The sequence below is a fragment of the Cheilinus undulatus genome, linkage group 6, assembly GCF_018320785.1.
Source record: "Cheilinus undulatus linkage group 6, ASM1832078v1, whole genome shotgun sequence".
NCBI lineage: Eukaryota > Metazoa > Chordata > Actinopteri > Labriformes > Labridae > Cheilinus > Cheilinus undulatus.
In genome coordinates, this window is record NC_054870.1 from 40,129,208 (window position 1) to 40,145,387 (window position 16,180).

Here is a 16,180-nt window from a genome sequence, read left to right on the forward strand (position 1 = left end):
AAGACTTCTGCTCTCAGTTTATTTTCAATGTTCAGCTTTGATCCCTGTTTTCTCTTGGTTGAGGCAATGGCAGAGAAACCCATCTAACACTGTGGCAAAAAGGAGGAGTGTGGCCAGGACTCTAGTCTAGCAGGGATACTCCTTTTCCAAACCAAAATACAGAAAGAATCTTGGATTGCATTGTTGAATCTGAGATGACCAGGTTATTGCAGTTGACTTTTGCCTTTCTTAGTAGTATCCACAACATTTTGAAATAGCTCTGTATGCTTAATTTTTCCTGTTTTTAGTGGGCTTTTCACTACTTTGTAACACAGTAATTCTGGTTAAACTTTACTTATGTAAAAGGAAAAGTACTGGTCTATAATTCTACTCAAGTAGAAATAAAAAGTGTTCAATTTGAAGTTTACTTTTGGTGCTGAGGACTGAGTAGATACAATTCATCTAAACTGAGATTAAACCACAATATGTCCTATTGCAATCGAAGGTGCATTATTTCTCAAAACAAATCTATGTCTAAGGCTATATTCTCAATGCTGGCCTTAATGCTCAATTCTGATCTTTTCTCAGGTCTGAGTTTTTGTTTGCCTGTTCACACTGCACTCAACTTTGAAAAGATCAGATACGTATCTGAATTAAGACCACAAACAAAAGTGGCCTGAATCTGATTCAAAAAGGTCAGATTCAATGTGACCTGCGCTGTTTACACTGTGGTAAAAAATCAGATTCAGGTCACTTTTAACTGCAGTGTGGACATAGCCAAAAGACCAGTTTAATAGCTTAGCCAGTTTCAACTTTTTTTGAATAGTTTGCTGAGAATCCCTCTTTCCTTAAGGCCTTATGTGTCAACATTTAACATTGAACAGTAAATAATAATGCATAAAAATCAGTGTTGCCAAAAGTTAGAAATATACCAGGCTCTGAGGGCAAGGGAGAAATTGGTTGTATTATATTCAAAATAGCTCATTTGTTTTCTTTCTCCCATCTAGAAAACGTGGAGGCATGGTGACAGAACCTGGCTTTTAAATGCTTAAATTTCATGAAAGTTATGATTATTTAATTTTTATGAGTAGAGGAGGAGTTGGTATAAAAGATTAACCAAAATAAGTTTTTAAAAATATGACCATGATCATTTTATATCATCATGTATGAAATGAGCCATTTTGGTCAGCTTATGTGTGGCATTTATTTTATATTTGACATTGTGAAAATAGTAATAGAAAATAATAATGCATAAAAATCAATGTTAGAAAAAACTGACATATACCAGGCTCTGATGACCAGAAAAAAAACTACTTTGCATGTAATATATTGAAAATAAGTTTAATTTTTTTTCTCATCTAAAACATGGGCACATAGTGACAGAACCTGGCATTTAAAGGTTTAAGTTTCTTGACAGATATGATAATTTAATTTTAATAAGTAGAGTGTGCATTGTTTTAAAAATTAACTCCCCCAAATTTTTGAAAAATATTAATGTCTATCATTGAGCTGTTTTCAGCTGAAAGCACTGAAACAAAGTGCTGATGCCCAGGGTGTTAAGCATGCTGCATGCTGGTTTTGTTTGGAAAATGAATGCTGCCAGCTCATAAAACAGCAGCTGTGGACTCAGGCTCTGAGACCATATGATCTTATCTTTATAAAAGGAGTTTGCAGTCAGTGAATTTGTCTTTTCTGTGTATTTTCTTACAATTAAATTGCAAAATATCCTTGCATTACTTTTAGACCTGACTTTTTTGTAACAAAAAACAGATGGATCTGCCTGTTTCTGTGTTTCTCACTGGTGAATCCATCTTGCAAAGCTCCTGTCTGAACAGTTTGGGCCCGGCTAGAAAGTGACAGGACCAATCAGCGTCGAGGTGGGTTTTGGGTGTGACGGAGTTGTGATGTAAGCATGCAGCAACAAGAGGCTGGTACAACTATGGCGGAAGAGGTTAGCATGGATGCTGCTAAAGCGCCAGTTTTATCAGAACTTGAGTACATCTATTTATTAAAAGAAGAAAAAAGAACAGCAGTGAGTTGTTTTCTTTTCAAAAATGACAAAAGTCATGTACTGGCATGTCTATAGTTGCCATGGTTTGCGTTAGGCTGCTCTCTATGGATTTACTCCTCTGTAGTGGCTACGTCACGTTTTTTTGCTCTGATTGGCCAGTAAAGATGTGACTGACAGAAAGTTCATCCAATCACACTCTGAGATTTTTTTAAAAGGCTCTGCCCTTTCCCAAACGCTGTCTATGAGAGGTTTACCAGATGGATGTGTGAAACAAATCTATCTGGCATGTCAGGTTAACTTCTTTGGCCAGCACCTTCTTGTGGTTAAGACCAAAAATAAATTTAAACAACCTTACTTAAATCATCATTTCTATCATTTTTACTGGATCTCCAGATATCGTCACATCACTACCTGAAGGTTTAAGGCATAATTTTGAAAATATTAGGAGTACTTTACAAAGACACTAAAAGTTAACTGCAGGACTTCTTGGCTGGTTGTTTAAATGGGAAACAAAAGGCAAAAAGATTTATATCAGCCAGGGATGTGTTCCAGAAACGTGGCTTTTAATAAACCTAAAGGCAATTAAGGATGTTTTAATTTAGTATTAACCTAGCAGGCTACCTCTGTAAATTTAAAAGATGGATCATCAGTGTCCAGTCAGCGGCAGATTTTAAATTACTTTAATTAAAGTAGTGCATGCAAGGAGAAAAACATCACCAAATGTTACAATCTGCAGTTTCCAATAACTAATAAATATATCATGATGACGCTGATGCACTGACCCCAATATGTTTATAAGCTTATTCACAATATGACTGTGCAAAATCCTGACACCATAATTTTACCCTCTTAGAAAAAAAGTCATGTCCAGACAGTACATAAAAAACCCATTTTGTTTATTGAAAAAAGACAAACAAGGTTGTTAATAAAGAAATAATGCAAACAATCATTTCAGTCAGTAAATGCAGAATACAGGACAACCCTGAAGATACAAAATGTTCAGTAAAAACCCTCCAAAGGATCAAAAATACACCAGATGGCATGCCAGAAAGCTCCCTCATATCCACCTTGATACTCCCCTCCTGCAAAGATCTAAAACCCAGAAACCCACCTGATACTAAATAGAAAACAGATGCAGGAAGGGCTTGTATTAAAATAAATAAAGAATGGAGAAACTGCCCTGCAGTTACAAAAAGATCATCGTAGTTAAACTAAAACTGAATGTAGAAAAGTTTCTTCGGTTTAAAAGGTAAAACAGTGAATCAGTGTGAAACCTAAATATTTTAAGCCAACATTACTAACGTGCTATACTCTTTCTTTTGAAGCAGAATTTTACACCATGTTTCCTCAACATTATTATTCTCCAACTTCTCAAACAAACACACCTTTTTACTATCAATCACACACAAACTTTCATAATCAACTTTGACAGATAAATCCTTTAACCTTCCACAAAGGTTTGCACTTCCTCTTACCTCTAAAACATGACATCTAATGGTACATACAGGCTTTATCGGGTAACTACATGCTGTTTTCCTATAACAATGACTTTAAAATCTGATAAATATTTCTTGCTGTCCAGCAACAAAGCACAGAGCTTCATGTGGGAGCTCCTGCCTTAAGATTTCATGACTGAGTCTAAAAGGAGGACATGTTTCTGTGAAACCAGCTGTTTAGGTCTTCTCCTCACAATCAGAGCCTGGGCGGGGGTCGAGAGGGCGGGGGTCCTGGAGGTCCAGGAGGGGCACGAGAAGGAGGCGGAGCGTGAGCGGACTGGGTCATAGGAGGGGGAGCTCGGGCAGGGGGCGTGGTGCGGGGTCCTCTTGTTGGAGGTTTGGTGCGGGGGACAGAGTTGGAGACGAGGGGTTGCTGTTCGGCGTGTGGAGGAGGAGGAGGAGGTGGCGGTGAGGAAGAGGGATGTGTACGAGGAGGAGGGGGCCGGTTGTTTGGGGTGGACTCCGAGTCTTTGACCCGCTGGAAGCTGATACAGCGACCCTGCAAAACACATAAGCATAGAAATGTTAAAACCACAATTGCATGTCATGTTTTACTCAGGACTGCACATCATGGTTATTATAATATGAGCATTTACAACAAACACATCAGAAAGTCTGATTCATCACAACCAAAGGGTTTATCTTAATGGATTCAGTTTTTATGCATGAGTTTCCTGGTTCACATGCAAATTAGCGATGGAGACTATCAGTGAAGCAAAAACCCCAGTTTCAAAAAAGTTGGTACATTGTGTAAATGTGAATAAAAACTGAATTCAGTGATTTGCATATCATTTCAATCTATATTCAGTAGGGGTGCACCGATCGATCGGCCAAAATCGGTATGCTGATTTCCTTAATTTTAGGAGATCAGCAATCGGCTGATCCTTGTAAATAAGATCGGTGGACAAGATCGGTTTCATATGCCTCTACCTACTAAAATGTGAAAAATGAAAGACTAAAGGAACTGATACAAGTTAGTAGTTTGGACAGCAATGCTTTCAACTTTTCATTTATATTTGAGAGAACTACCTCATGTGCAGTTAAAACAACAAGTCTGTGTTGTTTCACGGGTATTGTTCAATGTTATTCAATTAAATAAGATTGGAACATTGAAAGTGTATGCTGTCAGTTATAAAATCGGAAATCGGCAGGTCAGGCTTTTTTAAAGATCGGTGATCGGACAGAAAATTGCAATCGGTGCACCCCTAATATTCAGATTTTCAAAACACAAAGAAAAGACATCTAATATTTAAACTGATATTTTCTTAGGGGAGTATACACAAGGAACTGGAGTTAAAATCCAGAACTGGCATTCCCCTCAAGTGACTTGATTCAGTGTGTAGTGGAACAGTTCCAGGAACTTTAAAGATAAAAGCTTTCTGTATAAACGAAGGAGTTTCTCCATAGATATGCTACACAGGGCTTTTACTTTGAAAAGCACAATATTTCGTGTGACATATTGTACTGATGTGGAAACCAAATGATAGAAGTTTAACAAACAACTTTATTAAACAGATGCATTTTATCTCATGGCCTTCATGGTCAGAATTATGAGGAACAGACTTCTAACATATCCCATCAATTTGGAAATGCATATTTGCTACAACAAGGCCGTTATGCTATTGCACTCATTCACATGCAATCAAAATTATTCTTAAGCTTGTGAAATGGTCAAGTAATGCATGCTAACTATCTAGTTTCCATATTTCAAGTATTTTTGATTTAAAAAACAAAAACAAGTGTCTTACATTTGTGTTTAAAAACAGCCTACACAGTGAATATACAAAAATATCTTTTTATAATTATGCAATACTTTTTTACTCAGTATGCAGCATCTTTTCTGATAGATGGACTCTATACTTCCACAACATTTTGATGCAGTCACCTGACGCACTCTTTGAGCTATCCTCAGATAAACTATGGCAAATTTAGCAGTTAAAAAAGCAGATTTTTTGGATTTGATGTAGAAAGGTAGCAAACACAGATAAAGAAACTGTGATTTGAAATGGATAGAAACTCTGATACTAATTCAATTCACTTAATTTTAATAATGCATACAACAATGCTTTTGAGATTGCATTTTTCTCATATGCAAGCCAATTTTCAACAACACAGCTTTAAAAGTAGCGCATCGTTGTCTGAAATCAATGAGCAGCTTAGATCCAGCAGCCACAGTGGTTTGTGTGAATCTCTGCCCGGCTCTGCAGATAGAGGCTCATGTGTCTAAAGCTTCAGAAAGCACACAGAGCTGCTTCTGTCTTCTGTCCACACCTGCACTACAATAGCTGTGATGCTAGCAAAGACGGCGTACACAGATACATTTCTGCAGTCTCAAGCTTTCCCCTGTTTCCTCTCCTCGTATCTCAGCGCTTCTGGTGCGACTCTCTTGATGCAGAACAGAAAGTGGTTTATGTCTCTAATGTGTTCGACTTGTAGGAATGTAAAGGAGGGACATCTACAGCCCCACAATGGTTAACAGAGGCCCCTTAGCATTTAACATAATTTACAAGTCTGCTCCAATGGAACGCTTCTCTTATTGTTCTCATTGATGATCTTCCTCTCTGCAGAGCATCCCTCTCTCTCCCTCTCTCTCTCTCTCTCTCTACTTGTCATGCTCAGTGAGTATATGTGAAGGATGGAGAGTAGGTCTCTGTGTCACAGACCCTTGGTGGTCTGATTATAACACCTTATTAAACAGAGAGGCCCTAAAGTCACACAGGGGCCAATAAGAGGGCCCCAGCAGCAGTAGCTTTGTGACTGAGGAGGCCATTGTGTGTTTGGGTGTGTGTGTATGAGGGCTGGGTAATTGATTGGGGGCACCCTGGTTGGGGGTGAGGAGGGGGAGTGACTGCTGGGGTCTTGTGTCCAGGCCGCGGTGAAAGGCCCAGTCTGTGAGCAGCAGAGCAGCAGCACCACACCAGAGGCAGCATATGGACACAATGAGAACACAAGCTCATGAATATGAGAGTGTTTGTGACTGTAAGCATGCCTCCACCAGAACATATGGCCTGAATGAAACCTGGAGCTCATGAATAACAGGAACAGAGGAAGAGGAAGGTTAGGGGGCTGACTGCAGCAGAGATACAAAAACATAAGGTGACTGCTGAAAACAAGGCAGAAAAGAAAAGATTCGTATACTTTGGAGAAGAAGAAAACTAGACTTTCAGGATGCAACAAATCACAAGTACTTCACATCTATACTTCATTACAGAAACATCTTTACTTTCTATTCTCCTTACATTTTCAAAGAAGGCTTGTTTAAACTTTGATCCATTTGAGTGCATTGATTATAGACATTAATTGACTGTGAAAACCAGAGCTTCTAGAGATACCGATGTTTAAAATAACGATTAACCCAATGCTTTTCATCACTTTCTTAGCAATTATTTCTCTATTTTTCAAATGAGCTGTCAGTGGGGGTATTTTAAATTCTTAAAAGTCCCTGAACAGTCACATGGGCATGCCTTGCCTGCATATTGCTGGTCTTTATCAATGACAGGGTAAAACTCCCACACTGTCAACATTTTATATCATGTTTGACCATAAAAAGAAATCAAAGTTTGACCAAAAAACAACTTCTTCTTTCTAATAAACGCCTCCCCTCTGAATCAGCAGTTAGGTAATCAAGCTTTATTAGCATTAACTGAGGAGACGCTAGAACACATCAGCTACTTACATCAGTGCATGATACATTTTAGCTGATAGGTAAATAATGCAGCGTTAAAAATATCTGTCAACAGGGCTGACATCTGTTGTACCACACATTTCAAACTGACACAATCTTCTATTTCTTTAGGATTTATAGTATCAAAAAGTACAGATACTTAGAAAAACTACAGATTGTCAAAGAAACCTGCATATCAAAACTTGCTGCCTCTATTAGATTTATATAACTATATCCATTATGTACATTGTACAAAGAAACACTCTAGATTTCTACATTTTGGAGAAAAAAAAAAGATTCACATGTAGGCTGTAATTTCTGTGCGATGCACTCTGGGTAGTGGTGTCCTATTGCTCCATTGCTGCAGGATTCTTCTTCATAGTGTCATCCTTAAAAATGTTACCGTTTAAATCAAGTAAAGCTTTGATGCAGAGGGTAAGGGAGAAGTTATGTAATGTAGATAAAGAAGAATAAATTACCAAAGATGATGGCAAAGAACATCACTGCCCAGAATGCACTGCAGAACAACGGAGGCTGACATGTAAATCTTTTTCTATTAAAAACTCTTCAAAATCAAGAAATCTAATGGGGCTTAGTGTAAGTTCAAGCAGAAAGAGTGATTTATCTCCATTCATTCATTAGTAACAACTCTCGCCCTACTCCTGCTCCATTTCCTGCTCTGGTAATTAGGTTTTATGGGCGACTACTCACTTAAATTCTGAGCTAATCCCTTTCTGCTACGATCTCTTTCAATCCAATCATCCTGCTCCTGTCACATTTTAAACAGTCAGTCTGTTGTTTCAGTGTGACTGCTGAGACCCTCCTCCACCCCAGCCACCTCCATTCCATGTCATCTCATTGGTGTTCAGGTCCGGCTCCTTTATGCCGTCCTGCGTTCCTTCATTGCCACCTCCTAGTCATCTCATCAGTGTTTGGGTCAAGCTCCTCAGACATCCACTCCTCATTTTATCCTACTTTGCCATATCTAGACACCATAAAAGAGGGTATTCTATCCTACTGTCAGTCTCTCTAGTTCATAAAGACATCACAATGAAGTCTATTCACCAAAGACATTTCACATTTTCCAACATTTCCAAACTAGTAAAATAAATCATTGTGAAATTCATTTTGAATCTCTCCTGACAGAGTTCAATTATTTGTACAACATATAAAAGACACTTATGTTGATCTATTAAGGTCAATATGACTCAATATGCAGGGTTTCCTTTCAGTCATATTTTGACTTAAAACTGCACAAATGAGTGAACGAGAGATAGCAGTGGTGGTCAGTTCAAATTCACATTTCAGCTTACACCGATATTTCTGAAGACCTTGGTACCAAAACTTTGCCAGAAGAAGAAGAAAATGAGTGCCTAGAACTATTTTTGTTGCTGTAGTATCAAAACAGATTTTGTTATCATTTCATTTTGGTAACTAACTGGCCAACTTGAAGGAAATTTTTAACCTTGGGAAAAAACACCTAACATACCTGTTAAACACCCATCAATATAAATCCCACACAAACTACATCACATGACTAAAAGTAACATAAAGGGGAAACTCAGCGAGCTGTTTCTTGTTATCTGTTGAATGTGATGTCTCTGACCCATTGCCATTAGTTTTTGGATGAAATGGAACCATACAGCTTTATAGATGTCTCACAGAAAAAGGATCATATGCATAAATTTTATTTGTACTTGGGGGTAAGATACAATATGACAGGATATAATACGGTATGTTGTGATAATTTATTAGCCTGTTGAGGAAATCTGTCTTGGACTCCAAGTGATGCATGCTACTGTACTGTTGACTCAAAGTAAGGAGGACAAAAGTTTAATAGTCTCCAGTATGATGCATTTGGCTCTGCACAAAAACGTTCTGCAGGTTTTTCTCCTGCAAAGGGCTTGTTATTTACTGTCATATCATGACAACATTTCAGATCCTGTTCTTGTTTTCCATTTAACTCTTTTAAAAAGTCATTCAACACTACTACTTTTACAAAGGGTTGCTTTTACTAGTATCTGATCTTCTTGAGTGAATATTGTGTGTACATATGCCACCTCTGAATGAAGATGGATGAGTTGTGTGAGAGGTCGGCGTCGTCTCACATGTACTGTTCAGTCTGATGTCTGTCACTGCTTTTCTTCCCCTCTCAGCGATTGTTTACTCATACCCTCAACTCCTTTTTTTGGGAATAACAAAACCCTTAAAACACCCCCAGCATCCCTCCTCCTATCTCCCTTCAGTTGAGAGCCCCAAGACCTTGCCTTTCTTTAAAAACATGAACACATGAAGCAGATACTTTACAACCATTAACATGGACTTTAATCTTGCACGATTGTCACCCTTATGGTACAGAAAAAGGAACAGAGACACACATTTGACCTGACAGCTCTGCCTTGTTACCTCACATGACATTACAGCGATCCACTCTCATAAGAGAGTTGCTCTGTGTGCACACTCAAGAGTTAACAAAGCTTCATATACAATATTTGGTCTTTAGGAGTTTGCAATCGCTTTTAATAATTTTAGTATGACAGATCTGGGATATCTATGAAAATAAAAAACACGTTTCCAGTGTCAAACTTCTAGCTAGTCCTTTGCCAGCACTACACTGAGAGGCTACTGTAACAAAAATACACCCACTCAAAAAGGTTGTGGACTCGACGCTTTGCTCAAAAGCACTGGTGTCACTATCAGATCATCTCCAGTTCCATGAAAAAAATAATGAACTGCCAAAATAAATACCATATTAAATAGCTTAAAGCTTCAAAACAAGTCCTATTTCTAACCCTGTCGTCAGCAATACACTTCTGTGCAACTACAGTCTTTTGAAATTTATTATATCTACTAACCATAATTAAACATAGCTGTCTATATGGCTAGTTGCCACTGATGTGAGTGGAAATGTATGTGTTTTTATTTTGCGTGATACTCTCCTCTTATTAAAGCAGAGGTGGGAAAAGAGAGGAGGGTGAAAAATGGGAGGTGCTGCTGTGCTCATTTGTCGTTCGTGGACCATGGAGGGACGGTGGCTGCCCTCTGGTCCGCTCTGCGCTGTGTGTCGGTCCCATCAGTGCCATCAGCTCTGGGGACAAAAGAAGGGAATCTCTTCTGTCACAATATAGCTCGTGGCCTTTAAACTCCCCATCTGTTTGTGTGACGCTCACTCTGGAGAGCTGAGACATACGTTACAGTGACACTCGCATGCACACGCACACACAGCACAGAGGGATCAGGAGCACACAGGGAGTGTGGCAGAAACTGGCAGGCTGCTGATGGCCGTTTGCAGAGGCAGTGAAGGAAGAGTAATGTGGGGAGAAAGCAGGACAAGCTCCTCCTGAGCTGCTGGTTAATTATGAGAAGTCTGATGTGTTGCCCTAGCTGCTGTGCTTTTTACCACTGGAATTAAGGATGCTCCATTATGGCAATAATCATGATAACGATTATTTCGACTGATATTGAGATAATGAATATTATAGGCACCGCTATGTGTGTACATTTTAAAAGATTTGACAAATTTTTGTGTTGCCTTGAGTACAGTTCCAGGTCTGACTCCATGAAACAAAAATGGTTATGATTGTGGTTGGTCTAGATTTACTGTCAACCAAAGGCTGCTCTTTTGTCACCTTCTTTAGCTTCCTCACTTTTCAAACAGCCGCCTGTTTGAGCACTGCAAACCCACTTCCGGCATTTCCATCAACAGCACCCCTTCATCTTCTCCAATACAATCAATCAATAAATCTATCAATCTGTATAGCGCTAATTCATAAGCAAAGTTATCTCAAGACACTTTACAAAGAGAGCAGGTCTAGACCATACTCTCTATCTTGGCCTATTATATAATAGGCCAGCGTTAATCATTAATACAATAATAAAAACTATACCCTACTATTATAGGCCAGCATTAATCATTAATGTAATAATATAAACTATACCCTATTATAATAGACCAGTGTTAATCACCACAAGCACAGCATTAGCACTATATAGCCCTGTTACTGTGGAAATTACTAGAAATTACTAAATTTATTGATGGTGGTAGAAATATGTGACTGACTCACTGGGTGTGTTAGTCCTTACTTATCACTGCTAACATCAGCAGCACTGGCTCTCACAATACCAGAAGTAAGATTAAGTTTTACCCAATGCATTCAATATAACAGGTCTGCAAAATGAAATTGAAGAACGACAGGACATTACAGAGCTTGAGCTCAAATCATAAACCCCCACCCAGAGTTAAAATAAGTAAAAAACTCAGACAACTACTGACTGACTCACACAGCATTACTTATCTTAAGTTTAATTCTGAAGGCGAATAAAAATAACATCCATCATCTGCTTCATTTTAAGCGACCTCCTACAGTGTTGTCATCAATGTAGGCTTTGGATTAATAATCATGTCATTTATTCTCTGGCAAGTTTGTGTTCAATAGTTAGCTGGTTAGATGCACAGTATGTACAATTCAGCCACCAGAGGAATCTTAAGCAAAACAATAATACAATATGGAGTGCAGACCAGTGCTGCCAACTTCCACCATCTCCGCTGTTTACTTCTTGTTTTTAATTGAGGACTCTGGACCATAAAAATGATACCTAATAAGACAGAAAACCGATGTTTTGCTTTCATTCATAAACTTCTCATAATGAGGGAGAAATGCTCTGAAAAAAGCACTTCCAGGTTCGTGCTGTAAGCAGTCCCAGAATGCAATTGTGTTCTGGACGTGATGCTAGAGTGCACATGCACATCCTATGATCACTTCCAGCATGAATGAGGAAATGCCTTATAGATTTCATATATCCCTCATGGTGAGAAATTTATGAATGAAAGCAAATCATTGGTGTCTGTTCATTTTCATTTAACAGAGTCCTCAATTCAAATCAAAAAGTGGTATTGAGAGGGGGGTTTCAGAGGTGGGAAACACTGAGCTGTGCCGGTCTTAATTCGCTGGAATTGCAAAGTGTTGGGGGTTTCCATGTTACAGAGGTGAGATTGGGCGATTACACTTGCAACTGAAGCAGACTCCATGACAAGACATGCCCTGTACAGTTTTAACAAATAAAAGTTTCTCTGTCTTTGAAACTTTAGGAAATTATCAGGATACTATAAAACCACAATTTAAAAACATATATAACAAATGAATGGTCACTTTTGAAACTAATATAGAAATTTCAGTGCAGAAATTCTACATACTGCATCTTTAAGATGCAAAATTGAATAACAATTAAGCATTTTACAACATAAGACATAAATAAATGTTAGCTGCATTACAGGTTTGCCTTTGTGTATTGATATTGTAGTAATCAGCTGATAAAAATAAAGCTGAGCACACTTTATAGTGGTTTTTGACATCAAATCATAATTTTCAGCTTCTATGAGCCCAGCAGACAAGTGTAAACCCTGGAATAAGTACAACTTAGTAACAAATCAGTCATTTATTGTAAAATCCAGAACCATTTTGAATCGAAACTTGATTTTAAATAGAATTGTGACCTGAAGCTTTGATAGTAGTTAAATATTGAGGTATTGAAAGATTCAAACACCTACATTTGATTCTTACAGTTAAAAGGGGTTATTTTTATCGTTATCATTACTTGCTCATGTATAGCCCTTACATTTTGCATTCAAATCATTTTCAAGGGATGGAGCTGGTACCAAACTAAAAAGGACATTCTGTTTTTATTTGTGTTGTCAGGATAAATTGTTTTCAACAGTAAAAAGATCCCAGCATCTTTCCTCTGTTACCAACAAAACATAAAAGTCCACTTACTGTTCTTCTGCAGGGCTGTTAGTCATTACAACCATGAGGAATTCCCTCTACGACTTTTGATGAGCGCCAGAATTTTTGTCAACAAGAGACATCATTGTCGTGTTTCATGTCTGATATGACCATTAGCACCAAATTTGAATGACTATCACACTTACAACAAAGGAGAATTTTTCCCTCTCATTTCTTTTTATGTGAGAAGCGGCCTTGTATTTGCCTGAGTTAATGGCTCGTGAAGGGAGGTGTAGAGGTCATTGTTGAGTAGCTCCAAAGCTCAACAAAAAGTGTCTGACAAAGACTCCAGAAACTTCTGTCCTGACAGAGATGAATTGTACTGCTCAGAAAAAAGCTTCCAAGATGGAAAGAAGGGATAAAACCGGTGCTGATGACCACATTTATAGACTGCGGATACAGTAAAGACGCACTCACACTGTTACATCCTGAAGATGAATCATACCATTCAAGGAACAAATCAATAAATTTTACAGCGATATGGCCTCAGCTACAAGAGGCGACAATGAAACCATTTACAACGGAGCAGATGTTTCACCATGACAACCGGTGTGATGATGGAAACATGTCTGTGAGGTTTTGGGATGCCACACACACACAGGGTCAAGGTTAGATAAGAGGGGACGCTCTGCTATCATGTCATGATTTAAGAGAAGCAGCAGAAGCATAAGTCACCAGATATAAGGAGTAATAAAATGTGCAGCAGAGCTTTACAGGGACCAGAGCAAAGATTTGACATGGAAGCTGTTTTATATACAATTATTATTACTTGTAAGTTGGGAGTGAGAGCGTAATGTGTGATTTGGAGGCTTGATAAAAACCCTAGTCATCTTCTTGGAGCTATAGGGAACTTTCAAAGACGAGTACAGAGGAGTACAGTGCTCCTCCTGCATGAACAAAGGCAGCTTTGACACAGAGAGAAGTATCAGTAGCTCATTGACTCACCCTGTGATTGTGTGCATGTGTGAGACATACAGAAAAAGTCAGTATTGAGCTGCTGCACATGAAGCCAACTGGCACGTGTTGTCTTTATGTAATGTGACAGACAAAAAGACAGAATACAGATGCTCTGTTGTCAACAAACAGAGACAGAGAGCACGCTAAAACCTTCTGTACCAGACTCGAGCTTTTAAGTGGTTTTTACTCACAGAGCAATCTTTAAAATTACACATCATTACCAAATGTCATAATCTCTGATTGTGGTCCATCAGATTTTCATGCATGCTTTAGGCACAGGCCGTAAAAGATGTGGACATAAACACTAGTTTTAAAAAAATGAACCCAACGGAGAACAAATATCTATATACAGATTCTACATATGAATGTAAAATCTGTCCAGCAGTAATCTGACAATGATTTACTGGTAACTATGAACAAATATTGGAATTTAAGTGCAGCTGACAGTCCATTACCAATTTGCCACTTACGGCAGAGCACTAGATGGAAGCCTTTCCTCAGTGGAAACACGTGAAAGCAAACTTGGCTTTCATTTTTAGTATTTTTTTTTTTTGCAAACTCCAAATGGAGTTTTATGCGTTTTGCACAGAGGACAGGCTTCCATATAGCCACTCTGTCATAAGCCAGGATCTGTCGATGGCTGCAGTGACTTTTGTCCTTCTGGAACTTTTTCCCATCTCCACACAGGATCTCTGGAGCTCAGTGAGAGTGACCATTGGGTTCTTGGTAACCTCTCTAACTAATGTCCCCCTCCCTGATTGCTCAGTTTGGCCAGACAACTAGCTCTTGGAGAGTCCTGGTTGTGCCAAACCACAAGTGGTGCTGCAATAGTTTGAATACTTCAATGTGATATTTCATTTTTTAATTATCTTTAATTATTTTTAAAATTCTTTTTTAACCTTGTAATGATAGGGTACTGAATGTAGATTAATGAGAATATTTTTTTAACTGTAGCATCATACTGCAACATAAAAAATTGAAAAAGAAATTGATGGGAGTATTTCAGAAACAAATAGGCAATGCCAAAAGGCTTTCTGCTTCTTTTATACAAACTATTGTTAAGGTAAAAATAAAAATCAAACATGACAGTGGCTAAGAGTATGGGACTGACCTCATCTCCAGGCTGTGGTCTCATCAAAGACACCTGATCATAACCTCTTCTGAACAGAGCCCACAGAGCATCCAGCTTCCCCTGGAGTATTGGAAAGAAACAAACATAGGCAAAAAAGTAAGTTGAAAATTAAAAAGGGGAAAAATAAATATTTATCTTTTAAATGTAATAACTAAAAGACCAACCTTGATAGGTGTGTACCATCTCCTCTGCTGTGGGGGACGACGAGGAGGTTTCCGTGGCTTGGGCTCAAACGGTTCAAACTCCTGCTCTGGCATCTTTACAACTGCGTTTTTAGGTTTGTCCAGCTTAGCACCCTCCTCAGTGGATCCTTTCTCCCCCCATCTCACCTTAGAAAGAAACATATTTTCTATATTATTTTTGGGCTTTTTTGTTGATATCACAGTGGATAGTCTGAAACTGGCAAGAGAAAGTAGGAAATGACATATAGGAAAGGAACCACAGGCTGGATCTAAACCCTGGCCAACCATTCAAGGAGAAAACCCCATGTACAAGGGGTTCATGGACATTATCACTTGGCTAAAATTGTGATACTGTATTTCAACATAATATTTTACTGATTATATTATTCATTATTTAAATGTTTAATCAATGTAAATTTAAAACAAAAGACAAAGGATTTGGGAACACAATGGAGACAAAACAAAGAGACAATGAAAGATGAAGGACGTGAATGAGACAAACTGAAATAAATTAAACAAGTTAAACATGAGTAATTAAGATGGATATAGGTTTACAAGGTAAAAAAGATTTTAAAATCTTACTTAAGCCTAAATTTAAAGCACTGGGTTTTAGGAAGTGATTTTAAAGATGCTATGAACTCTGTGCACTTTCTATCCTCAGACAGGTTGTTTTAAAGGCAAGTGGCTCTGTTGACAAACTCTTTTACAAATGACTTCAGTTCTGACTTTGGACCAAATAAGCTGAGATTAGATTGATCTCCTATCTATCCTTTTAACAGCTAAGAAGCAACACTATTTCTGTGCATTAGAATCAAGTATGCATGTTTTGTTTGTGTGTACCTCCATGCGTTTGATGCCACCAACGCCTCTCCCTCCATAGTAGGATGCATCCACTGTGGGCCACCTCTTCTTTGGCATCCCATCTTCATCATCTGATTCCTGCAAAAAAAAAAACAAATCCAATTCCATGAGACAGCTC

At 38.3% G+C, this 16,180-nt stretch overlaps 1 protein-coding gene across 2 annotated transcripts in view; it reads right to left on the reverse strand.

The window, feature by feature from the left end:
• Nucleotides 1-2,869: 2,869 nt before the first annotated feature.
• Nucleotides 2,870-16,180, reverse strand: part of antxr1d (ANTXR cell adhesion molecule 1d) — a 44,225-nt gene continuing 30,914 nt past the window's right edge. The window contains exons 15-18 of one of the 2 annotated variants that reach the window (XM_041788917.1): nucleotides 16,042-16,140; nucleotides 15,184-15,348; nucleotides 14,999-15,079; nucleotides 2,870-3,985 (exon numbers count right to left, since the gene is read on the reverse strand). In XM_041788917.1, coding sequence (XP_041644851.1) covers nucleotides 3,683-3,985; nucleotides 14,999-15,079; nucleotides 15,184-15,348; nucleotides 16,042-16,140 — 648 coding nt within the window. In that variant the 3' untranslated portion in view covers nucleotides 2,870-3,682. Of the gene's footprint in view, nucleotides 3,986-9,499; nucleotides 10,239-14,998; nucleotides 15,080-15,183; nucleotides 15,349-16,041; nucleotides 16,141-16,180 lie in introns of those variants that run through there. The other variant, XM_041788918.1, reaches the window with a different exon arrangement.